The following is a 26,942-nucleotide window of genomic DNA, read 5'->3' as shown; positions in this document are numbered from 1 at the left end:
GGTTTCTAGGCTCTTTCTTCCTCCAGTTGCCGGAGTCAGTGCGGTTGATTGGTCTCAGTCAGGGGCAAGGGACCTTCTTCCTGGGAGGGGCCTGCCCCGGCCTCCAGCCATGTCCTCAGAGCTTTCTGCATGTCCTCTTTGGTACCTAGGCCGGTGGTTGCAATGCCTTTGTCTTTGCAGAACTGTTTTAACTCTTTGTGCGTATATTCTTCCAGCCGTTCGGGCTGGAACTCCATTGTCGCGTTGTTTTCCTGGCTGCTCATGATTACTGTATGTTTGGATGGGTAGCTAGTGGGTACTGGCTGGTACGTACTGCGTTCGGCTCGGATCCCGTCGCTGGCCACCAAATGTTGGAAGGCGGACCCCGAGGAGTCGGCGAGACCACCAAGGGGGGCCCTCACACTGTACGAAGTAGCCGAGCGCTGCCGAGAAGTCTCCTGAGAGATCCTTCTCCTATCACGTACTAGCACATTAACACCACCACACCGGACTCAAGGAGGTTGTCTCAAGACAAGCAATTCTTTATCAGCAATAAAAAGGTTACGAGGTCAATATTTACACGAAGGGATCGAGGGATCCACCAAAAGTCTCAATGTCTTTTTGGAAGGGTAGGGGTAGCGGGACAGTCTTTGGCAGGAGTGCGGTACGAGGGTACCTGGGGCCCAGTTCTTATCCTCAAGCTGGAGGACCTCCGGATCTCGGAGGGGTCGAGCCGCGACGGCGTCAGCAGGGCTCTGGCGTACAGTTCGGGGAGAGCCGCGATCCAATCAGCAGGGCTCTCAAGATGGGTTCTGCTCAGCTCGAGCCGCGACGTCGTCAGCAGGGCTCCGAGGGAGGTTTCAGCGAGGTTGGGCCGCAACAGCGTCAGCAGGGCTCCAATGTTCCAGGTGGCTTCAAAGTGTTCACAAGAAGGAGCCGCGACGCAGTCAGCAGGGCTCGTGATGGTTCCGACAAGAGTTCTTCTCCGTAGGGTCAGCCGCGATTCAATCAGCAGGGCTCTCGACTCCGGGATACAACTGCCGATCTGTGGCGGGGTTGCCCCAGATATAGGTCTGGAGCCCTTTGATGTCCGGACCCAGGCGCCTGGTGGGGGCGGAGAGGCCGGGTGGAGGTGGCCAGACGCCCAGCAGGAGAGGCGCCAGGCCCAAGGGAGTTGCAGGGCGATCACACCTCGAGAGGGGAGGACAGTTGGGGGTCCCATCGATACTGTCCTCCGCCTGGGGCTATGAATGGTTCCTGCGGCACCCCCTGGCCAGTTCGTGGTGCCTCGATGTCGGGGCTTCGCTGGGGTCGAGGCCGGGTTGAGCGGGGTCGCGCTGGCTGGTGCACAGAGTCACGTGGGTGCCAACAAGATGGCGGAGCCACGAGGGATATGCGACCTCGTGCAGCTCAGGATGAGGGGCCTCGGTGCAGTTCAGAAGGGTGGCCCGTGAAGGCCGGGGCGGGGAACGGGCACAATCCACGGGGGTAAGGACCATGCCACGAGGCCGGGTCCAACAGCCACCCAACAATGCAGCTCTGGTGGGGAGAGGTCAGTGTGCATGTTGGTGGGGCCAGCCAGCCGGCCAAACCCACATGCGCACTGACAGCAGTACCCAGAGACCACCACTCCTGCTGCTGATGGCCCTGCCCTCAGGACTTAGATGATGGTTGCAGTGTTCTAACCAGCTCCTACTGGTAAAACAAAATGATAATGAAGCATATTTAATATTTGCTTTATTATCATTTTATGTTTTCACCTGCCCTTTCCAGCAGTGGGGCGACGCTTCTCAGCCATGCCTTTGCAATGAGGTGGTCTTTCTTTCAGCAGTTTTGGACTTCTTCACAGAGAAAGTTGACTAGGGCAACAGCCATGTTTCCTGAAAATGTCATACACATTTTGGGAACACTTTCTTAAATGTTATTACCTTACTGCATTTGCCACATGTTAAATGTTTATAATTGGCAAAATAAACATATCTGAGACTTGATCGATGGATAGAGACCTCTGGTATGTCTACAGAATTAACGGTACAGAGTTCAATACTTGTTCTGTTTTAAGCTCCATAGAGTATCTCCACCTTAGTAGGCTGGTGATTACTGCAAGGTGAAGTTGAAATGATTTCCGGTGATTACTAGAGTGCGCCATTAGAATTGGTGTGGTTTCATCATTGAGGTCTTGTTGGGATGAGGAAGGGTCAAGTAGAACAACATCCTTGCTCAGCTCACAGGACAAAAAGTTCCAGAATGTGATCGTTTTGTGTACATGCATCTAAGCATGAAGGGCCAGCTGTAGGACGCCTCCCACCCTCCCGGATACTTAAGTTGCGAGTGTCCACCGCTCTGTGTACTAGATACTCTCCCCTGAGGCGGAAGCCGGGGGCTCTATTCTATCCCTGTTGCATTTCTGGCGAGTCTTTTTTAACGATTGTACATATTTTAAACTGGTGTTTTTTAATTGTACATTTACGCGCTCAGTGACAACAAGCTTTGTTTAGCACTGAGGCGCGTTTCACTCACCTTTTCCTCTCGCCGTGGCCGATCAGGGGCTGACGACGCGGGGCATAGGCGCCATCTTGGAGGGAGAAAGGGTTGGCGGTCCAGTGGCAGGACGCCTCCCACCCTCCCGGATACTTAAGTTGCGAGTGTCCACCGCTCTGTGTACTAGATACTCTCCCCTGAGGCGGAAGCCGGGGGCTCTATTCTATCCCTGTTGCATTTCTGGCGAGTCTTTTTTAACGATTGTACATATTTTAAACTGGTGTTTTTTAATTGTACATTTACGCGCTCAGTGACAACAAGCTTTGTTTAGCACTGAGGCGCGTTTCACTCACCTTTTCCTCTCGCCGTGGCCGATCAGGGGCTGACGACGCGGGGCATAGGCGCCATCTTGGAGGGAGAAAGGGTTGGCGGTCCAGTGGCAGGACGCCTCCCACCCTCCCGGATACTTAAGTTGCGAGTGTCCACCGCTCTGTGTACTAGATACTCTCCCCTGAGGCGGAAGCCGGGGGCTCTATTCTATCCCTGTTGCATTTCTGGCGAGTCTTTTTTAACGATTGTACATATTTTAAACTGGTGTTTTTTAATTGTACATTTACGCGCTCAGTGACAACAAGCTTTGTTTAGCACTGAGGCGCGTTTCACTCACCTTTTCCTCTCGCCGTGGCCGATCAGGGGCTGACGACGCGGGGCATAGGCGCCATCTTGGAGGGAGAAAGGGTTGGCGGTCCAGTGGCAGGACGCCTCCCACCCTCCTCAACACAGTATAAAAATATGGGGTCTTTCCGTCCGCGCAGCGGGCGGGCGCAGCGGGCGCGCCGGCGGCGCGCCGAAGGCGCGCCAAAGGCAAGCCCGTCTGCGCCCGTCCGCGCCGGACCCGGGCCTAGGGCCATTCCCCCTGGCCGGACTGCCCCCGCATGCATCACATCATACCCGCGTTCCGCATTGATAGACCTCTGCCCACAAACATCGGAAAAGTGCACACGGCATAGTCTTGACTCCATATCTTCTAAAACAGTACTGAACTGTACACATTGTTTAACGTCTATCCCTCTACCAGATAAACCGGTAGGGGTTGATATTTTTAAGCATATGAAACAAATGTCTACTATTGCCCTTATCAATGTGCGCTCTCTAGCCAAGCATAGGCAAGAAATAGCAGATGTCCTCACTGACAGGAACATAGATATAATGTTCCTGACGGAGACTTGGCTGGATAAAGCCTCCGACCCAGACCTCGTGATAGCCGTTCCTCAAGGTTTTAAATGTCACAGACTAGATAGAATTGGTAAAAGAGGTGGGGGAATTGCTATAATTGCCCGTGACTCCTTCAAAATCCGTACTACTCCAATTCCTTCCGTGACATGCGAGGCACTTCAATTCGACATCTATTTATCTCCCTCGTATAACTTCAAAGGTGTACTGCTATATAGAAGACCTGAAGCCCGGTCGGATTTCCTTACAGAAATCCTCACCATTTTAGAAACCTCAGTCACGGACAAATCTATAACACTGTTAGGTGACTTTAATTTCCATTTGGATTGTAGTGAAGACAAGGATACCATATCGCTGCAATCTGAAATGGAAGTCTTTGGTCTGTCGCAGTTGGTAAAAGGACCTACACACATTGCAGGCCATACCTTAGATGGTATTTTCTCCAATCTAGATAATATCTTAGTGACCGACGTCCTGCCAATGACCTGGTCTGACCATCATTTGGTATTGGCTACAATACAAATTAATAAAACACCTACCGCTATAACAAACCCCCCCAAGCGAGAATTGTTCAAGGTCTGGAAAGACATTAACATTCCCTGTTTTAAGGAGGAGTTGCACAATTCAATACCCATATGGGCCACTGACCCGGATACTGCCATTGAGCAATACTACACATGGGTGGGCCAGGCTGCTAATAAACTGGTACCAGTTAAAACAATGTCCAGGAACAGAAGCTCCCCCTCAGCACCATGGTACACTGAGGAGCTGAAGAAACTGAAGCAGCAGTGCCGAAATAAAGAGAGGAACTGGAGGAAAAAGTACGATAATGAAAGTAGGGAAGTGTATAAGGAATCGCTAACCCAATATAAACTCTCAATTATAGAGACAAAAAAGAAGTATTATACCGAACAAATCGAAAGCGCAAAAAACTCCAATAAAAAACTTTTCGAAATAACTAAACATTTAGCGGGATGTGCTCCAGATCTTAATCCCCCTTGCTCACAAGATGTCTGTGATTCACTGGCATCATTTTTCTTCACCAAGGTGAATGACATATTCTCTGCGTTCAGCCTAGGTGATAAACAGGACCCAGATAAAACAAACAGATCATCCTCAAGCAACAATTTTTCCTGCTTCGCAGAAGTTACAGAGGATCAAATTCAATACATCATTAACACTATTAATTCTGGATCAGCTCTAGACCCCTGTCCTCTGAATACCCTTCGTTCACTAATGGACATTGTTACTCCAGTCATCACACGAATATGTAACGTCATGTTTTGCACTGGCATCTTTCCAAATCAATTAAAAAAGACTTTACTGAAACCCCTCCTGAAAAAACCTGGCTTAGATAAAACAGAACTAAAAAATTATAGGCCTATTGCAAACTTACCCTTTCTGGCTAAAATAATCGAAAAAGCCATGAATATCCAACTCGCGGAATTCATCGAGCAACATCATCTGCTCGACGAATCACAATTTGGATTCCGCAAGTTTCATGGCACAGAAACTGCGCTCATCAAAGCGGCGGATGACATCCGATTAATCAGAGACCAAGGCGGTACAGCGCTCCTGGTACTTCTAGATTTATCGGCCGCCTTCGACACGGTTGACCATAAGATCTTAGTCAACCGTGTCGAAAAAATGGGCGTGCAAGGGCTAGCAAAAAATCTATTGGCGTCTTTTCTGGCAGAGAGATCCCAGTCTGTCATACTGGGCCAGTTTGAATCCGCAGAGCTATCATTGCCATGTGGGGTACCTCAAGGTTCATCCCTCAGTCCGACGCTATTTAACATATATGTGTCGGACCTCGCAAACACCATCAAAGCGCATGGGATGAACCTTACCTCATATGCAGATGATACACAGCTGATACTGGCTGTCAGAAATGATGGGGAAGCAGTGGCGCAGCGTTTCAGAACAGGTATGCTGGCCATAGGTAACTGGATGTCAGCAAACAGTTTGAAACTTAATTCTGATAAAACCGAGGTGGTCACCTTTGGCCACCTCAATCCTAGCTGGTCCCCAACCTGGTGGCCTTCTTCCTTCGGAGCGGTACCTAAGCCGGTCACGAAGGTGAGAAATTTAGGAGTCATCTTCGATGACAATCTAAATTTCGTGGCCCATGCCAATCAAACGGCCTCTACGGCATTCCATAAATTACGGCTGGTTAGGAAGATTCTCCCTTTCCTTCCAAAAAACGTGGGAAAAACATTGATCAGCGCCTTGGTTTTGTCAGCATTGGATTACTGCAATGGCTTGTTTGGGAATGCGCAAGTCAGGATTATCAAGAAAATGCAGACAATCCAAAATGCAGCAGCCAGACTCCTTCTTGATATTCCTAAATTCGCGCCAGTGGCTGAGACCTTGAGGACTCTCCACTGGCTTCCTGTTAGGAACAGAATAAAATTCAAAACTTTATGCATTGTCTACAAGGCACTGCACCTTCAAGCGCCTCAATTCCTGTGTGAACATCTGGTTCCATATGTCCCCACTCGAACACTACGATCAGCAAAACTACATGACCTTGTAGTGCCACGGACCAGGCTAGTCAACTGGGGAGACAGGCGCTTCCTAGTAGTCGCCCCAAGACTATGGAATACACTCCCGCAAACCATAAGATCTTGCTCAAACTTAATGTCCTTTAGGAAAAAATTGAAGACCTGGTTATTTAACCTCTAACTACTTATAAGATCACTGGGAGAGTAATAACAGTACAGCGCCGAGACGCCTGTGGGCATTTGTTCGCGCTTAATAAATGATAAAAATAAATAAATAAATAAATAAATAGGTTAATTGCAAATCTAATTTATTGGTCATATAGTCACCTTATGTTCTCCATGAAGTCTGAAGACAAAATTACTGGCTCATACCTATCTAGATACTTGTTTAGCTATCAACACCCAGAGTCAGCTCTTGTCGGACTGATTCAGAACACAACTATGTTGCTACTGGCAGATCCTTAATAAACCAGTCTGAACACAGCTGCTGCAACAACTGGGCCCCCATATAAGAATATAAGCTTCAGAGTACTCTGGGGGCCGCTTTCAGTTGTGTTTAGCAAAAAAAAAAACATTGGCAAAGTAGTTCTCGGGCATGACACCAAATGGCAGTCATGCATATATATGCAGAAACAGCAGTCATCTTGGAACAATTTTTCATAAAGCTGAAAAAAACTCATCCAAAAATGTCTGCTCGTCATGCATGTATGGCAATCCTGAAATAGAGTCAAATCCATTTAAAGATGGACGGCCGCTAATATAGTTGTGGGAAGCAGGTGGAACACAAGGGTGCTGATGGAGCAAACAAGAACTGCAGGGGGCTATTAATAAAGGGAGTGGGGACACTAAAGAGTGGGATCAGGGGGGAGTTAGAGATAGGGGAAAAAAAGCAGTGGAAGGACACCACACATCGAATGAAACCATGGTGAGACTTATATGTTCTTTAGGCAGAACAAATAAGAACAGCGAGGCAAAGAACCATTGAATCATGAATACACTCTAAGAGCCCAATTACGACTTTGGCGGTGCAGCGCCAGGTCCGCCCTGCCAATGCACTGTCATAGCCGTGGTCAGACTGCCCACCAGATTAGGAGTTTCCTCCTGTCTGGCGGGCTTTGTTTTTGAAGTTACCACGGCGGTGCCATGAAAATGGGCACCACAATGGGTAAGCCAAAAACAGTTCCTGCATGGAATGGACTGTAAAGGAACTGGTGTGCATGCACACAGGGGGACAAATTGTGTGCCCTTCTGTGTACATCCACACGGCGTGAAGCACCAGGGGGCCTTATTTTCTCACCGCCATGGTTTTCTTGGCAGTGGAACCACAATTTTTCATTGCGGAGAGGAAACTTGTAATATGCTTGGCGGGACTGCAGTTGTCCCGCCAAGCGTATTACTGCCTCCTAACCGCAGCTACACAGCCAGGGATCAGTGGTTCCCTGGTGGGCTGTGGCGGTTTCACCGCCCAACTCATAATAGGGTGGTTGAGAGACCGCCTGCCGTGCCCAAGCGTGTCTGGCAGACCGTAGACTGACAGACTCCTAATTGGGGCCTAACTCTATATTGGATAAATTAGGTCTGTTTACCAACTTTGTAGGCGAGACCTACAAACCAATGCAATATTGTGCTTGTTACCAGAATGAAAGACAAGTTTATTTGATTGTGGGTAACAACTGTTGGTCGTGGGGGAACGGGATAATGGAGATCATCCACCAAACACTTACCTTGTGCACATTATCTGTAGTGATCAGTTTTGTAGAATTTGATCGAATGAAAAATATGCATACGCCAGTTAGGGCAACATCTGTTCCTTCCGTCACAAACACTTTGGTCTTTTTGCTCCTTCTTGTGTGTACATTTGTAATTCCTCCTGGGGGATCCATGTGACCTGCACAACATTGGGCAGAATAAGGTTTTGAAATATATTTAGCATTTTAAACACGTTTTTATCAGGATAATAAATTACAGGTACATTTTAATAAAAAATATTTTTATTTACCTTTATTGAAAGAAGCACACACATAATGACAAAGAGTATGTTATTGGCAGGCTTACATTTATAACCAGTTCTCCAGCGAAATCCAAATTAAAACAAAGTACCAAACCTCTCCCAAAACGCTCACTCCTATACATCTTCCTTCCACATGCCCTACGTATAAATGGACAATTGTGCATTTTACTTGAAGAAAACAGGGGTACCCCAGGGAAAAGTTGCAATTTTCTTAAAGCTCGCAGCTATTAGCCAGCCACTGGGAAAACAGTGAACTTTCTCTGGTATTTACACAACCGCTGGCTACAATAGCAAAGATTATTTACTATTTCACTGATGGCCTTGCAAATAGCAAAGCAAATTGCACAGCGCAGAGTTGCTCTACAGTTTTTTACAATCCTAAAACGACGAGGAGGTATGTTTTAGGGTGAGGTATTTTCCACAAATCAGCAGTTCACGGCCAGAACTACATTTTTTAAAATAATTATTGCTGCTCGTTTTAACATTAGATTTTTTTGTATGCATATATCAGCTGTATCAACCAATGGTGGCTCCTATTTCTGGGCTCAGAGGATATCCCTCCCCCCCCCTTGTTTTCTGTCCCGATTGTTTTTAATAAACCATGAGTGAATAATAATCTATTATTCACTCTTGGTATAATAAAAATGCCGACCTCCTTCGGGTTTGGCAACAGTCTTTGCTTGATAAGTGATATAGTGTGGGGGTGTTAGTCTCTGGGAGAAATTGGCGCCTAAAAAGTTTGCGTCAATTTAAGGTGATGAGTAATAGTGGTGGTGCAAGAGGCGAGGGGAAACACCCTGAGCCCTCCAAGTTAGACCCTAGGATCAGACAAAATTGTGACGAACCTCTGCACACGCTCCGATCAATTAAAGACTTTCTTTAACAAACAGTAAACATAACACAATAAAAAGAGTAATCTATGTGATTTTGTTCTTTAATCCGCAATGCCCAGCCAACACGTGTTTCGTCGTTAGGGGTGTACTGAGGAACTTCGATTTGCGATCACGATCGAATCGATCCGCAATTTTGTGCTCCGCCGCCAATTTGTGTTGCCCTCACTCAGGCAGCACGGCGAGCAAAGTCTTTTATGCTTTTCCTGCAGCTTCGTGTTAAAAATAAGCCTTCTGCCTCTATTTACAAAGCTGGTGTTAGGACTGGCCGAGTACACTAATCCCTGTCTGGTTTTCCTAATCCCTGTCTCAACTATCTGTTGGTTCACACTATTCTCTTCTGACTTTATCTTATCGTCTGGCCTTCACTGTCCTCTGCTAGCATTCTCTCGTTTCACAACTGTCCTCCAACACACACAAACGTATCTCGCCACCTGCAAGTTAGTTGCGGATCTGTTAATGAATTAGTACTTGGGGAGGGGTGACAAACACAGTTGGAGGAGAGGTCTCTTCGAGTTACCTAATACTTTGTTTTCAAATCTTTCCTATTGGTTCTGTTCTGTTTTCCAACCTTTCTTATTGGTTCTTTTTATATGTTTTAAGTGTGTCTTTGGTCAATGTATATTTCACGTATGTAATATAAAAGATTGTGCGCCACGGAGTGAAGTGGCAGTCTCCTGAGAACATACCGTGTGTACTTCTAGGACAACTGTACTAGCTGCAGCTAATAAATCCGATCTTTTACGCCTGGCAGAGTGTCCCGTGTCGCTGAGCAGGTGAACCTAGGAGATTAAGGCGTACCCTGCGCCGCCAGACCCATAAGGTTCTGGTTCTTCAACTGGTGCCCAACGTGGGGCGGCTTCAGTGGTACCGGTTCTGCCTGAAGGTCGTGAGGAACCCTGCAAGAAAATTCTGGAGGAATCGCGAGCCATGACAAGCGACCCCTGTATGTCGAAGTGGTCCGAAGGTCTTTTGCAGCGTGGTTACTCCTTCCTGATGGCTACTGATGACTGCTGCCCTGACTGCCGCCCTGCCTTGGCCCTTCCTTTGGTGATGTATGGTAAAGCGAGACGATAGACGGGTCTCTGTTGGCGTAAGAAGACGTCCTTAGTCCTTAGTTAAGTATTTTGGGTGGGTCGCTCCCACAATTTTGGTACTTTGTTTTGTCCTCAGGTCCTTAGATTTGACTATTGCAATAGCCAAAGCCGAGAGGTAAGTGCATTTGTGCTGAGTAACGAGTTTACACCCTTGAAGTTTGTGAACAGTCCGGAGACATCACGAGATGCCTGGTCTAACTAAGTTTGGTAAAATTTGTTGCTTTGGTTGTACTAGGGATTCCCGGCTTGAGGATTCTTGGGTTGGAACTCCCACATATGAGCTCTATTCTAAACATGGTGTTGGCCCCATTGCCTTTAACGAGACATGGACCCGATACACGAAGAAAGATGGTGTTCTAAAATGGCCAGAAAATGGTAGTTTTGAGCCTGATGTGCTAGATAATCTGGAAGCAGTCTTATTCAAAAGAAAAGCCCGGCCGGCAATGTTTGACTCTTTCCGCCTTTGGCGTAAGGAAGCCAAACAGAAGGAAATTAAGCAAATAAAACGAGATAGAAAAGCACAGGGTATGACAATTATACAGGCTGCCCAACGATTTAAAGACGATGAAATTGATAATGCGACAGAAATTTCAGAGAGACAGCATCTTATGGCGATAGATAAATGCTATCCGGTGTTGCCTGTTTCTCTTCCCGATAACAAGAGAGACTTAGAAGAAGATCCCCTGATGTCTCACTTATTGAGATTGCCTCCACCCTATGTACAAGGTGCTAATGCACCACAGTTGTTACAGCCTGTTCAGCCGCCGGTAGTACCTCCGCCTGTTCCGGCTCTTCCAAATTTGCCCCTTCCAGTATTTCCTTTACCAGTTTTGCCTTCAACTTCTGTTACTCTACCCTCATCTCCTGAAGATCGATCTCCTTTGCCTTCTGCTCCTCCTGCAATCACTGGTTCTCCTTCTGTTAGTTCGCCTAATACCTTGTCCCTTATCCTTATGTCCAATTCTCTGTCTGTGCGTAAGCGACTCACGGACACGGTCACTGGTATTCTATCTCCTTTCTTTGAAGCTTTTAATGTATCTCCGGCTTTTTCTCGAAGACAGTCTCGTAGTCAGTTCCCAGATTCTGAAGAACGAGAGAGGTTGGACTCTCTTGCTCTTAAATGGATTGAAAAGGGTCCTAGGTATAGTGTGCTCGATATTATGCCTACCTTCTCACAGTGGAACGCGCCTACGCAGAGATATGTTTTTAATGCTATGTGTGATACTCTTATTAAAGGATGGGAGGATATGGACTTGGGTTCGGTTCCTCAGGGTCTGTTAGACATTCAGGCTGATTTTGATAAAGGTCTCATTGTGGGTTCTAAGGTTGAGGACTCTGTAAAAACACTTGTTTCCTTCAGAACCTTATTTTCCTCACAGACTTTTCTAGATTCCGATCCTCCAGTTAGGTTAACACTGAAAAATTATCCAATGAGAGAGGTTCCTCCGGTATGGAGAGAAGAGGTTCCAGCAGTAGGTGCTAATCAAGCTATTCCTGCTCACTTCCAGCGTATATGGGTACATGTTCCCTGGAAAAGATCTGAAGTTTTAGCCTTTAAACAGTCTCTACCAGATCCTCGTAAGAACCCTGCAGGTTACTTATTATAAAGAGTTGTCACAAACTGTTGAAGCTTGCATTATGAATTTAGCAGATATTGATATGTTGATGGGGAATGTCGTTCCACAAGCGTTATGGGCTAGGATTCGTAGAGAGGATCACGCTCAAGAATAGGGTGGTACATGGAATGCTATAATTGCCGCAGATAGAAACCAAGTGGGTAGTGCAAAACCGCTTTGATTTCAGAACTCCCTGGTAGGATTATTACACTAATGAAAACGATGATGCCTGCATTGAGAGTTAACTGGGATAAATTAGCGGCATGCAAGCAAAAGAAAGATGAAAGTGTCTATGATTTCTTTACTCGTTTCGAGGAGACATTCGTCGATCACAGTGGTCAAGATATGACTACGGAGGGTGGACAGCGGTTATTTGTAGATAAGTTCGTATTTAATTTGCTTCCCGAGCTGTCACATAAGTTGAAAGACACCGAAAGTTCATGGGCCATTTCTTCTTCAGCCCAGATATTGGCTACTGCTCAATATTATGAAAACAGAGATAAAGAAGAAAAAGAAAAGCAAGAGAAAAAGACGAAAGAATTAAAAACAAAGGTTCTCTTGCAACAGGCTTATCCTCCTCGTTATGCTCAGCCTCAGTTTCAACAGCCTCCGCAGTTTCAGAGGGTGTATCAAAAGCCTGAGCCATATATTCCGCGACCTTTGTTAGGTCCTAATCAATGTGCCAATTGTAGACAGGAAGGTCATTTCAAGAATAGTTGTCCGGTTTTATTTCAGTGTAATGGGACACTATCTGCTCCACGAGGTCGTGCTGGCCTCCAGTCAGCAAACAGAGGTAGAGGTCGAGGTGTGTTGACTCAAGAACAGCGTTCCCTTCCTCCTCCTAATTCCGTTAATTATTTTGATCAGCAGAATGTTAGGTCTACACAGTACTATAATGAGGATTGCTATATTGAAGACGGGAATGAAAGTCTTCATGCTAACTAGGACAGCCTTGGACAAAGTAAGGGAGTTGTGTCGATTCCAGTAGACCAGAATGGACCTTATGTCAATGTTACTACAATGGGCGTTTCAGAGCCGTTTCTTTTAGATACTGGTGCGATGAGAAGTTCTATCATTCATTCTAGACTCCCTGGGGCACCTTTGTCTGGCTTAACAAATGTATCTGTAGGATTTTCTGGCGCCCCTGTTCGTAATCCAGTTTCTTGCCCTTTGCCTATTTCAATTGGCCCTTATGATCTGAAAGCTCCGCTTCTCTTGACGAATGGTTGTGGTGAGAATCTGTTGGGCTTAGATTTATTGAAGAGAATGCATGCAACGATATCTTGTTCTCCTTCTGGTGTGTATCTTACTTTAGGACAGAAACTGATTACGCCAATGTATTTGTCAAAAGACCAATTTCCACCTGAATTGCTTTCTCTTCCGGCAACGCTTTGGGCTACAGGTCCGAATGATGTGGGTTGTCTTGAGATTCCACCTTATGTTGTCACTCTTAAGCCTAATGTTGAATTACCGCGTATTCCACAGTATAGAACTTCCACTGAAGATGAAAAAGCGCTTTTGGAAATCATTCATGATTTGATTCGGAAGGGCGTGGTTGAGGAAACGAGAGGAAACATATGCAATAGTCCTATTCTTCCTGTTCTTAAACGCACTGATCCTTCTCAGCCTCCCGTATATCGTTTTGTAATTGATCTTCGGGAGGGAAACAAAATTGTTGTACCACAATTTCCGGTGGTCCCAGACATCACTGCTCTGTTGACGATGATACCTTCCACAGCGACTTGGTTTTCAGTTATCGATCTAAAGAATGCCTTTTTTAGTATTCCTATCAACAAAACAGCAAAGGTCTGACCCCGCATCCGATACCTCCACGACTACCTCTACTCAGAACACTTCGGACGTACTCCCTGCAACCCCGGATATTGCTCTACAAGCCCTATTATGTAACAACAGGTTCGCACTTCTTGACCCTGACCTGTCTTATCCATCTGGCCAGGCCGCCGGACTTATAACAGACTCTTCGACTTCTATTAGCTCTGCTGCCGATCATTATTCAGTATTATATGGCAGAGTAGTGAGACTGGAGGAGTTGGTGGCTGAACTTAGTAATAGGGTGGAGAGTCTCATTAGATATAATGCCCTCCCGTCCACCCCCCCGGCCTCTTCATCTGTTCCTGGGACAATCTTGTCTATGAAGAAGTCCGATCCATCAAAGACACTTCCCTTAAAAATTAATGTTGGTAATGCAAATACGGGCCCGCATATTAAGGGGAACACCTCTAGAGAAAATGATCAGTCTAAGCTACACCTAGATCCACCGAGAAGCCCTGTACCATTAAGTACAACCACTGGAGTTCCTCTTTCTAGACGTCCTCTTAGTCTTCCTTCATCTAGACGAGATAACTCCACATCTCACTTCCTATCTCCTTCGCCAATTCACCATCTCGGGTGCAGGGGTTTCCCTGTTTTCATGACTCACGCACCTAAAATGAAATCTGGCTATGCTTCTGAGGGCAGCAAATCCCTGCACAATAAAGTTATACACTGGTTGAGACACGTAAGAGGATGTAGATCTATCATCAGAGAGGATATTGTAAGGGTTAGGAGGCTTTCTCGTGTGGATGCTGACACTGATTGTATAGAGATTATGTTTAGGGATCCTGCCTTAGCTGAAAACTTACTCTTGCTTGAGTAAAGAACCTCACCACCAGCTTATTCTTCCATTCAGATCCGTAAGCTTCCTGTTTGGAATTTCCAAAGAGAGGGTGAGGACTCCGGCCTAAGACAAGTTGATTGACTACCTAATACAATTATAGATCCCCCATTATGTACGTCCTCACTGCATCTTGCCATGGGCCCACCCTCGAACAGCACTCCATCGTTCTATCCGCCCTTAAATGCCCAGGGAAAGGCTATCGCTAGCTTGGCGATAGGGGTGAACCCCCAAATCACCATACCCGCAGCCACAGGGGCCCCTTCTACGCCATCTTCCATGGGTGATATCAAGCTACTATCATGGAATATTGCAGGCTTAAGGAGGAACCTTATAGACCCTGTTTGGAGTGAATTCATCGACAAATTCGATGTTATTCTCTTCCAGGAAACCTGGAGTCTAGTTCCTCTGCATAGATCAGGGTTTTCTTCCTTTTTTATTCCTGCGATTAGGTCCACACGAGGTCGACCCTCCGGGGGTCTTTTAATTTGGATCAGCATTAGTTTGAACTGGACAGTCAAATGGCACCCAAATACATCCCAGGACCTCCTGCATATTTCCACTAAAGGGGCAGCCCATCAGCTCCCCCTTGAAATATTCAATATTTATGCTAGGGGCACTCCCGGGGGGCAAGCAAGCCCAACTGTCTCAGCTCTTGAGCTTGAACTCTCTTCAATTTCCCCCAAGGCGGGTGTCATAGTTGCCGGGGATCTAAACTGTACTTTTGAGCCCCCGAGCAGCGATGACATCCTGGGTACTGGTGACATTGATTCTAAACAGGGTATACCCCAACTAACCCTTCAACCATTGAAGAACTGGACTAAAAGAGCTGTGCAAATAAATGCTCTTACCTTAGAGTTCAACTTGAGGGCTACAAATGGGCGTACACACTCAGATGGCCTAGGTGCCCCCACATTTACGAGAACTAGAGCCCCTTCACGTATTGATTACATCCTTCTGAGCATTGACATCTGGCCAGATTTGGTTGATATGACAGTGGTTGATAGGCCTGAGAGCGACCATAACCCTCTGTCTTTACAACTCAGGAGGGGTCTGGCCACTATTCCTATTGAGTACCCGATTGAACAGAGGTCTGGGGCTAGAGAGGTCGCCCCAACGAATTGCAATAGACGACTCAAATGGCCCAGGGTAGCAAAGCGTGAGATGGATCTGGGTAAAATCAGATCCATAGTCATAGATGGTATTGCAGCAATGGACCTACTCACCAGTTGCCACTCGAAGACCCTCCCTACTGATGACTTCCTAGAAATTTACCAACAAACGATAGGAAGGGCTGGAAATTTTTTTGTGGCACAGGTGAAGGGTGATTCAAAGCAGCACCCTCCAAAATCAGAAAACCCTTGGTTCTCACAAGACTGTAGGGCCATGAGACAGTCGCTATCCTTAGCCATTAAATCCAAGGACCAACTACTCATTATTAACGCCCGGAAAATGTACTATAACACCATAAGGTTGGCAAAGCGCTTGTGGGATGAATCCCACTGGCAAGACTTAAAGGCCGCAGCCCTACTAAAAGACTCATCCCTCTTTTGGAATCTCGTAAATACTGGTATGAGGGGCGGGGCTGATCCAATACCAAGCCATATAACGGGATCCCAATGGTATTTACACTTTTCAAACCTCTACTCATCTTGTGACAGAGTGGGCCGCGGGGAGTTGGAGCCTGAATCAGAGTACTTGGAAGCCTCTGAGCAGGAGCCCGATTTTGCTCTGCCTGAGGTTATTTCTGCAATAAACATGATTGCCCCGGGTAAAGCAGCTGGCCCTGATGGTCTCCCAGGTGACTTACTGCTTCACGAAAAAGATCTCTGGGCCGAATTTATCCTGCGCTTTCTTAAAAGTTTAGCACTAGGATGTCCAATTCCGGACTCCTGGAAGGGGGCGGAGGTGGTGGCCATATACAAGAAAGGTGATAGAGGGGACCCTGCCAACTACAGACCGATTAGTCTAATCGATGTAATTCAAAAAGTGGTTGGCAGAGTCCTCTTAACCAGGATTAAGGTCTGGATAGCCGAGGAGGATATCTTGAGTCATCTGCAGGCGGGTTTCAGGGAGGGAGTAGGCACCATTGACCAGGTCTTCAGATTTTGCACCATCTATTGGAAATCTGTGGCCATCGAAAAAGGCAGCCTTTATTTGGCGTTTATTGATTTAAAAACAGCCTTCGACCTGGTCCCACGATCACAGCTGTGGCAGGTATTACTTGATCTGGGAATCCCTCCCCTAACCCTGAACCTCCTTAAACGCCTCCACGCAGACAATTTCGCCAAAGTCAGGTGGGGTCTCCAGGGACAACTTACAGAGAGTATCTCAGTCGAGAAAGGAGTGCGGCAGGGTTGTGTTTTGGCCCCGACCCTGTTCTCTCTCTATATAAATGGTGTGGCAGACCATTTGAGAGGCGACAGGGTCGATGCTCCAACCCTGTGCGGGGAAAAAATATCTACCCTGCTCTTTGCTGATGATACTCTCTTGATTTCGAAAAGCCCTATGGGCTTACAAACACTGCTGTCTCGCTTTTCCCAATTTTGTGACACCAGGGGGCTGAAAATAAATACATCAAAAACTAAGCTGATGGCGCTTTCTCCCTCAAAAAATTTTAGGAATAACATCCACCTCAATGGCACCACACTTGAGTTAGTGGACGCTTTTGATTACCTTGGAGTGAGGGTCAATAACAAGCTCAAATGGGCCCCCCATCTTTCTAAAATGCTCCTTGCCCATAAAAGAGCTACAGGGGCAATATCGAAACATCAGAGGCTCTCACACAGCAGGCCAATAGCGGCGGCCGTTAAGGTTTACGAGGGGAAGGCACTGTCATCAGCCCTCTACGGGGCGGAACTGTGGGGCTTTGAAAACTTGACAGAGTTAATTAGATCTGAGAACAAGTTCTTTAGAGACCTAGTCTCTCTTCCCCTGTCTACCCCACTAGCTCCACTCCGTAGCGACTTTGGCAGATTTAACATCAGCGATGTGGCTAGGTTGCGACCTATTTTATTCTGGTCGAGGATTAGAAGGTCCCCCGAACTACACCATTATGCCTCAGCCCTAGATGAGTTATTAAACCTGGGCGCAGACCACAAGATCCCATGGGTAATAAACCTGAAAAAACAACTGCAGAAGATTGGTTTGGAAGAAGCCTGGGCGACTCAGGCCCCTCCCCCCAAACTAACGTTAAAAAAAATCTATTGGGATTGTGTTATGGCCGAAAACTTAAGAAGCCAGGATGGTGTCCTTACTGTGCGTTTTTTAGATATGAAACCAGCTCCCAAACTGGAGCTTTTTCTGGATTTTATTGAATCACCGCATGACAGATCATTATACCTCAAGCTCCGGTATGGCACCCTTCCTCTTTACGATTTCCAATCTAGTTGGAACAAGGTAAATACCCATCCAACAGGTTGCCCTGGTTGTGCTTCGCCCACAGAGTCCATTAGCCACTTTATGTTTGCCTGTCAGGCATACAGGCAACCCAGACTAAGGTGGCTTAAACCCGTCTGTAAAAATCTGGGTATAAGGTCTGCAAGGGCAGCATTGCGCATTTTGACATATGATACATCTGTCCCAAGCGTAATCTGTGGGACTGCCAAGTACCTGGGTTGGGCATGGAGGTTAAGACGTAGGTTGCTTAAGGTGGAACATCCCTAAGTATACCATCTACCTACTGGAATTTCCAACATTTTCTGCTCACAATAGTAATGTTAGAGGTCATGTGAATATAATTCGAGTATATATGACTCTTTTTATTTTTTTTAACTTTATATGAATAGAAGTCGTTTGCTGTAGTATGGTATGTTTTAAACTGTTTTTATATACATTGTGATGAACTTTTATGACATTTCTTGTTAATGTCGAATAAAGTACTACAACAAGTATTCCTATTGCCGAAGAGAGTAGAGATATTTTTGGCTTCTCTCTTGGAGGCCGAAGCTTCCGGTTTAAGCGCGCACCTCAAGGCTATTGTGAAAGTCCCTCTATTTACAGCCAAGCTTTAAAATCTCATCTTGATACTTTTCCTTTACCATCTGGTGCTGCTCTTATACAGTACATGGATGACTTGTTAATCGCTGCTGATTTAGAGGATATTTGCAAAAATGTGACCGTTACATTGTTACGTCACTTGTTTGATCTGAATTACAAGGTTTCACCTTCCAAACTACAATATGTTCGTCGAGAGGTTACCTATTTGGGTCATCTCCTATCAAAGGAGGGATGGCGATTGACCCCAGAACGAATTCAAGCGATTGCTCGAATGTCTGTGCCATCCACACAAAGAGAGGTACGTGCCTTCCTAGGTATTACTTCTTATTGTAGGCAGTGGATCCCGAACTTTTCCTTGTTGGCTAAACCTTTGTTGGCACTTACTCTGAAAGATACGCCTCAGCCCCTTCCATGGACTGACGAATGTCAGAAGAGTTTCACTGACTTACGTATTGCCCTGTGTTCTGCTCCTGTATTGGGTACTCCTGATTACAGCAAGCCTTTCACGCTGTATGTCCATGAGAGAGAGGGTTGTGCATTGTCAGTTTTAACACAGCGTTTTGGAGACAAACAGCGACCATGTGCCTATTTTTCAGCTATGTTAGATCCAGTAGCTAAAGCATTGCCTAGTTGTCTCAAAGCAACAGCAGCAGCAGCAAATTCTATTAGACAGTCTGCTGGAGTGGTGTTAGATAACACACTTATTGTTATGGTGCCGCATGCAGTGGATACCTTACTAAACCGAACAAAAACACAGCATCTTACGAGTGCTCGCCTGACTGGATATGAGCTGAAACTTTTAGCTAGCCATGTACGCATCAAACGATGTAACACTTTAAATCCAGCTACTTTGTTGCCTCTTCCAGTAGATAAAGACATTCAAAACCAACATGATTGTTTCCTCCGTACTGAGGAAGAGACAAAGGGAAGAATAGACTTGAAAGATTCTCCGCTAGAAAATCCGGATGGAATTCTATGGGTAGATGGTTCTTGTTTCAAACTTCCTAATGGAGACACAGTTTCAGCCTATGCTGTTACTACTTTACACACAGTTGTGGAAACAGCTCGTATTAGACACAATTCAGCCCAGGCAGCTGAACTGATAGCTCTGACTAGAGCATGTGTATTGTCAGAAGGAAAAAGAGTGAACGTGTACACCGATAGCCAATACGCGTTTGGTGTAGCGTTCAATTTTGGGCGTCTCTGGAAAGTAAGGGGATTCTTTACTTCACATGGCACTAAAATACAACATGGTCAGTTGGTGACTGATCTTCTTGAGTCACTTTCTTTACCTGCTCAGATAGCAATCGTGAAGTGTAGTGCACACAAAAAAATTACAGATGATGTTGGTCGAGGGAATGCATTTGCAGATGAAGTAGCGAAAAAGACAGCGAGAGATGCTACAAGTCGAATGTATGTTGCAGGTCCTGCGAATTGGGTCAGCGAGAGAGGAATGTATGAGGATACAGTGGAAAGTGTAAGGTCAATTCAGAAAGAGGCTACAAAAAGGAAATGAATAGGTGGAAAGAAAGTACGGGAATGTTAGATGAGATGGGTTGTTGGGTGGAATTATCTGAACATCAACGTTGGCTGTTACCAGATGCCTATGTCCTCCCAGTAGTTACTATGGCACATGGTCCAGCCCACTTAAGTGCAAAAGGTATATGCAAGCTTTTGGCTCCAGTGTGGCAAAATGAAGGAATACCAAAGTGTGCAGACAATGTAGTGAAGCATTGTATTGTTTGCTTAATGTACAACCCAGGAAAGGGAACCCCAACTCCAGCGGGTCACTTTGCTCCTCCGACATATCCATTTGAGGTGTTGCAGATCGATTACATTCACATGGAGCGATGCAATAACCTCAAATACGTTCTGGTGGTAGTATGTGCCTTTTCTAGGTGGATAGAAGAATATCGTCTAAAAGACAATACAGCCTTATCCACAGCCAAGATTTTACTGAAAGAATTTTTCCCCAGATTTGGTTTGCCGCGCGTTGTCTGGAGTGACAATGGGAGTGAATTTGTTGGCCAAGTCATGCAAAAGGTTTGTGCAGGTCTTGGTATCAAGCAAAAGTTCCATGCGGCAAATCAACTACAGTCAGCGGGTTTAGTGGAATGCTACAACGGAACGTTGAAACTTAAACTAGCGAAAATTCAAGCCAGTACAGGACTTAATTGGCCCGATGCTTTGCCATTGGCTCTTATATCCACCAGAACTGCAGTACACTCTCGTTTGGGACTTAGCCCTTATGAAGTGGTTTTTGGGCGCCCAGCTAATATATACGGAGTCCCTCGCCCTAAGAAATACTAAGAATTGCCATATCCAATGTTGATTGATTACTTGCATGACCTTACGACCAAATTACGTGTTCTCCATCAACAGGTTCAAAGTGCTTTGCCAGAGGCTTCCACAGACCCAGGTCATACCATCCAACCAGGTGACTAGGTCTGCACAAAGAATTTCCAAAGGACGAAGAATTTGGAGCCCAGGTGGAAGGAGCCTCGTTTAGTGCTTTTGACAACGAGAACAGCAGTAAAAGTTGAAGGAAAGAAAAATTGGATTCACGGCGTACATTGCAAGAAAAAGCCTTTGCCCTTCGATCAGTGGGTTCGTAGGGGTATTGGTGACTCTGAAAGTGAAAAAGTTCCACGATTTGTACCTTTTAGCGATGCACGCCTGAGTGGGACACTGTCTGAAAAAGAGGACGACGACATTCTGCAGGAAGCGATAACACCACATCGTCGCTTGGATACGACAAATCCATGAACATTGTTCCAAAATCAAACCGTACCTGATAAAGAACATTATAATTTGAGACCTAGAGTAAGAGACACTTAGACTTTTCTCTCCTGTGTAGTTTTCTATCCCAGTTGCAGGGTCACGGTAGGAGTCTTCGTTGCGACCTGAGTAGTGGCCATAGGCCTGCAGGACTTGCAGTGTCATAGGACAGCAAACAATCGTAACTAAGTGATTGAGGAAGATTGCCGTGAGCATCCATTTAGAAGGATGGAAACTACATTAGGCAAAAGAGAGAGAAAGGATGAAATGAAGAAAGAATCCTGTAAATTAATGTGTTGTCGTTTTAATATACCTTTGTATATTATTATGTGTTTTATTGGCATGTATAAGTTGGATTGTTTATGCTCTGCAGCAAAAAGTTGTCTCTCCTTCTTCTATCTCTTCTTCTTCTACTATCTCTCCACATCTATTTCATACTCTTCCTCAACATGAATTCATTAGAAGAACCGAATATTACAACAATTCATTTGTCCAGTTACTACATCAACACCAATTAGTGATCAATACAACTGACTGTTGGGTGTGTGGACTTATGCCACATACCGCAGAGAAAGGAATGCCATATTTAGTTCTCCCGTTTTCTTATGAGGGTTCTGCTTGGGCCTATTTTGTTATTTTCTCCAATGCCTACCAAAGTAAATTCAAATGATCCGTTAGTTCATATATTGGTGGTCCAGATTTCAGTCATAGTTCATTGATAAAGGGAATGGTAGCTATGGCTAAAATCATGGAAAATAGTAAGATTTCCATTGACGAAAGAAAAGCATACACTAACTGGAACGTCACCCATTATGTTACTAGCCTTAGTGATAAGATTAAACGAAGAAAATCTCCACCGATTTGGACTATTCCCCATCAGGGAAATTTCTGTCTTCAAATAAATGATCGGTCTACTGACACTGTACAAAGAAACAACTGTTCCCACACATACGTTTACTCCTCTCAGAACTCGCCTCCTCTAGTGCCATCTCAAGGCACGTATTTTATCTGCCACAATAGGGCTTACACTTGGTTGCCAACTGGTTTTTCTGATACCTGCTATATAGCTTTCCTTCTTCCCCCTACATATACCGCTTCTGCAAACCATTATCGAAACAGATATGGCAGAGGAATTATTGATTCGAAAGACACAGCAGGACAAGAGGGAGGAGATTTCCTCAAAGGATTTCTTCCTTTTTGGGGTCCAATGGCCAACAGCAGAAATATAAGGCAATTGGTTCGTGGCGTAGAAACCACAATAGACATCACTGTAGGAGCCTTAAGTAATATCACGGCAGAACTACAGGCAGATCGTCTTATGACCTTACAAAACCGAGTTGCCTTAGATTTTGTTCTTGCGGATCGTGGTGGAGTATGCAAATTGATCGGGTCCAGTTGTTGTATATTCATACCTGATGACGCTCCGACAGTATCCCAAGCTATCTCTAAATTACACATAATCTCCGAGTCGATTCATGAGGACGAAGGAGATTGGTCATTTTCAGAGTGGTTTTGGGGACTACTGTCCAAATGGGGTTGGAAGGTATTAACATTCCTTGGAGTAGTTTTGGCCATCATTTTCTCTTGTTGCCTTTGTATGCACTGTGGTCCCGTCATCTGCGACCTATGTGCTACTATGTGCATCCCTAAACCTAAATCACAAGTAACAGAGAATATTAGAATGATGGTACAGCAACAGCTCGATGACCTCATGGCCATCGACATTGACTCAGATTAACATGAGTCTATGTATCTTGCCTGAGTTCTGGCAAAAGGAGGGTCTGAGGAACTTCGATTTGCGATCACGATCGAATCGACCCGCCATTTTGTGCTCTGCCGCCATTTTGTGTTGCCCTCACTCAGGCAGCACGGCGAGCAAAGTCTTTTCTGCTTTTCCTGCAGCTTCGTGTTAAAAATAAGCCTTCTGCCTCTATTTACAAGGCTGGTGTTAGGACTGGCCGAGTACACTAATCCCTGTCTGGTTTTCCTAATCCCTGTCTCAACTATCTGTTGGTTCACACCATTCTCTTCTGACTTTATCTTATCGTCTGGCCTTCACTGTCCTCTGCTAGCATTCTCTCGTTTCACAACTGTCCTCCAACACACACAAACGTATCTCGCCACCTGCAAGTTAGTTGCGGATTTGTTAATGAATTAGTACTTGGGGAGGGGTGACAAACACAGTTGGAGGAGAGGTCTCTTCGAGTTACCTAATACTTTGTTTTCAAATCTTTCCTATTGGTTCTGTTCTGTTTTCCAACCTTTCTTATTGGTTCTTTTTATATGTTTTAAGTGTGTCTTTGGTTAATGTATATTTCACGTATGTACTATAAAAGATTGTGCGCCACGGAGTGAAGTGGCAGTCTTCTGAGAACATACCGTGTGTACTTCTAGGACAACTGTACTAGCTGCAGCTAATAAATCCGATCTTTTACGCCTGACAGAGTGTCCCGTGTCTCTGTGTAGCTGAGCAGGTGAACCTAGGAGATTAAGGTGTACCCTGCGCCGCCAGACCCATAAGGTTCTGGTTCTTCAGTACCGCCCGACTTCTTCAGGGCAAAAAAAAATAAAATGTTGGCCGGGTATTGCGGATTAAAGAACAAAAGAACAAAATCACACAGATGACTCTTTTTATTGTATTATGTTTACTGTTTGTTAAAGAAAGTCTTTAATTGATCGGAGCGTGTGCAGAGATTCGTCACAGTCTTTGCTTGATGGCTGGTGGAGGTGCACTAAGGCGCCTGCACCAGCGTTCAAAGAGATCACCAGGGCTGAGGAGAAATTCCATCCCTGGCCTGTGGCCCTGGAACGACTCTGTGCCTCCCCAATTTGTGATGTCCTAAACATCACAGCTAAAGGTAGACATGGGTGCCGCATGCGTAGGGCCTGCAGTGCCTGTGGCTACTCTTCGATCCCCCTTTCCCAACTCCTTACAGAGTTGGGAAAGGATGGGGTGAAAGAGTACAGAGTAAAACCTCAAATCTGAGACTGTACAGGTTCGAGGTTTAATTATCATGCCCCAGCTCCGGAAGATGAAAGGAGCAAGAATCCAAACGGGTCCTACAGCAATATCAGTAAATAAAAAAGCTTTCAAATGCTTTATGCTTTGCAAATGGGTAACTGTGTGTGTTTGTAGGTAAGAGTGTTTTATAAGAGACATCATGTGCATGTGGTGTGTGTGAGTGAAAGTGAGAGGATCAGTAGAGGGAGTCAGGGAGTGACAATGAGTTACAGGAGGAGTGAGTACTAAGTATGAATGAATGATAGTGAGTGGGGAGGATGAAAGTTAGTGTTACTGTGAGGGAGAATAACAGTGACTGTTATTGTGAGGGTGAAAGACAGTGAATGTTACTGTGTGTAAGACTGAGTGAGTCACAGTTATAGCAAGTCAGAATGAGTGAGACAGTGTGAGAATCAGGGAGACTGATTAAGTCATAGTGTGTCTAAATGAGTAGGACTGAGTAAGAAGGAGTGAGAATGATTGAGACTAGGGGGGCAGAGCAAGCTGTAACTCAATGTGGGAGTGCTGCTGCGCTGATGTAGTGTTTTTCTGTTTGCTGCTGTCCATTTTGTCACATCTAATTTTCCTGCCCACCATGGAGGTCCCCGTGATGCAGCAGTCACCTATAACGAAGTTGCAGGGGGTTAGCTGCTGCTAGGCGCTAGGAGCAGCAGCTAGGGACTACAGAGCCCAGAAACCCCTGCAGAGCTGTTTTGTGTTTAAGCTATTTAAGGCTCTCAGAGACCCGAAACGTGGGCTGCGACTGGGCAAAGACTGGGCCAAGGACAGGCCCGCCCTTGCCTGTCATTGCCAGGAAGAGGCAGGGCAGGGCCACCCTCTTCGAATTTGATATGAGATTCCTCTGCTGGTAAGCCATATTTGTTTAAAGCTGTGCCCTTAACTTTGCTGGCTGCTTCTCTATTGTGCTGACACACACCGGGATTGACTTACTCACCTGCCACTCTGGAGGAGAGGAGTTAGTGGCTGGTCGACCCAGGAGAGACTTAGTAGTTCCTGCAGCTATTGTTAGAAACCTGTTGGTCCGTTTACGATTTAAGCTTCTGACCAGGTACTAGTAAATTAAGGAAGCTGCCCATTCACCTTGGGCTGCTGACTAAACCATTAGGTGATAGTGGCTCTCTAGGACATTGCCACATTCTGCAATCTAGAGCCAACAAAGTCATTGTTTGTTCAGGTTTTGAGCTGTGCTGGTGCCTGTGCCTGACTAGTATCGGTGCGTGTGTGTCCTTGGATTAACTGACTGTGATTGGTTTAAGGACTTTGATAGTGTATGCTACAACTGTTACTAGGTTGTGTGGACCTTACAATGAAATCATGTAATTGCAGCAAAGGAAAGGGTATAAAGAGCCTAGTAGAGTAAGGGCCTCAGCAGGGGATGTCTCCGTGAAGGCACAGGCGGAAGTTAAAACCCTATTGTCTATTATTTATCCTTAGTCGGGGGCCTGGCCGGAATCTGACTTCCAGGAGTTGCTCTGTGCACTCGGATTAATGTGTAACATGGGGAAACAGACACTGGGCTACATAAACCATCAACTTTCACTCCCAGCGCGGGCATGGTTCCCCCAGAAGTCCTAACCTTTGAAAAGGCTATACTCAAAGATCTAGCCGTGGCACGAGATAGGTCTAATACTTTCTACAACCTCTCTAAAGAGGAAATGAATGCAGCCAGGGCCCTGGCTGACGACCACTCGATCACAATTAAACAAGCAGACAAGGGTGGTGCCACAGTCATCCAGTCCACCCTCGACTATGAGAGAGAATGCCGGAGGCAACTAGGTGATCGGAAATACTACACACCTATCACATTAGATCCCACACCAAGATTGAAGAACTCTATAAATAGCCTTACCCTTGAGGCAGAGACGAATGGGTGGATCACGAAGAAAGAAGCAGATTATCTAAATGTACGTGATCCTATAACACCATACTTTTACACTCTGCCCAAAGTCCATAAAGGTACTTTACCGACCCCAGGCAGGCCCATTGTGTCCGGGATTGGCTCTGTTTTAGAGCCGTTGTCCAGATTTGTAGACCACTTTTTACAACCCTTGGTCCAAAGAATACCATCCTACATCAAAGACACCAGTGACATCCTAAGAACAGTAGAAGGGTTTGAACCGAATGGAGAGATCAGCCTTCTGGTCACCTTAGATGTGGAGGCGTTATACACCAATATCCCACAACAAGCAACCCTGACAGTGATCGAAGAGGCCCTTCGTAATGAAGACTGGACATCACCCACACCTGTGTCTTTCATTATGGACCTAGCGTCCTTGGCATTAACGGAGAATTTCTTTGAATTCAGGAACGAACTGTTCCACCAATGCCAAGCGACTTCTATGGGCAGTACATTTGCCCCTAGTCTGGCCTGCCTCTATATGGCAGCATTCGAGGAAGAGGTCATCCAGAGCCCCACCAATCCTTTTGGCGAAAATCTGATCTTGTGGAGGCGCTTTATAGACGATGTCCTCATCCTGTGGAAGGGTTCCTGGAGTAGATGTGAAGAGTTCTGCCAATGGATTAATGTACAGAACCCCTATTTAAAATTTACCAACCACATCTCTCCGTCTCACATTGCCTTCTTGGACCTAGATATTAGATTAGCGTCCGGGGCGTTAACAACGAGCCTCTACAAAAAACCAACAGACAGGAACAGCC

General features: G+C 45.8%; 1 protein-coding gene across 1 annotated transcript in view; it reads right to left on the bottom strand.

The window, feature by feature from the left end:
• The window catches only part of DNAH5 (dynein axonemal heavy chain 5), a 5,853,083-nt gene that overhangs the window by 5,459,411 nt on the left and 366,730 nt on the right, over positions 1-26,942 (bottom strand). The window contains exon 4 of the mRNA XM_085606747.1: positions 7,922-8,085. Coding sequence (XP_085462873.1) covers positions 7,922-8,085 — 164 coding nt within the window. The remainder of the gene's footprint in view (positions 1-7,921; positions 8,086-26,942) is intronic.

The sequence above is a fragment of the Triturus cristatus genome, chromosome 5_2 (genome assembly GCF_964204655.1).
Source record: "Triturus cristatus chromosome 5_2, aTriCri1.1, whole genome shotgun sequence".
Lineage (NCBI taxonomy): Eukaryota > Metazoa > Chordata > Amphibia > Caudata > Salamandridae > Triturus > Triturus cristatus.
This window is presented reverse-complemented; position numbering and strand designations above follow the sequence as displayed.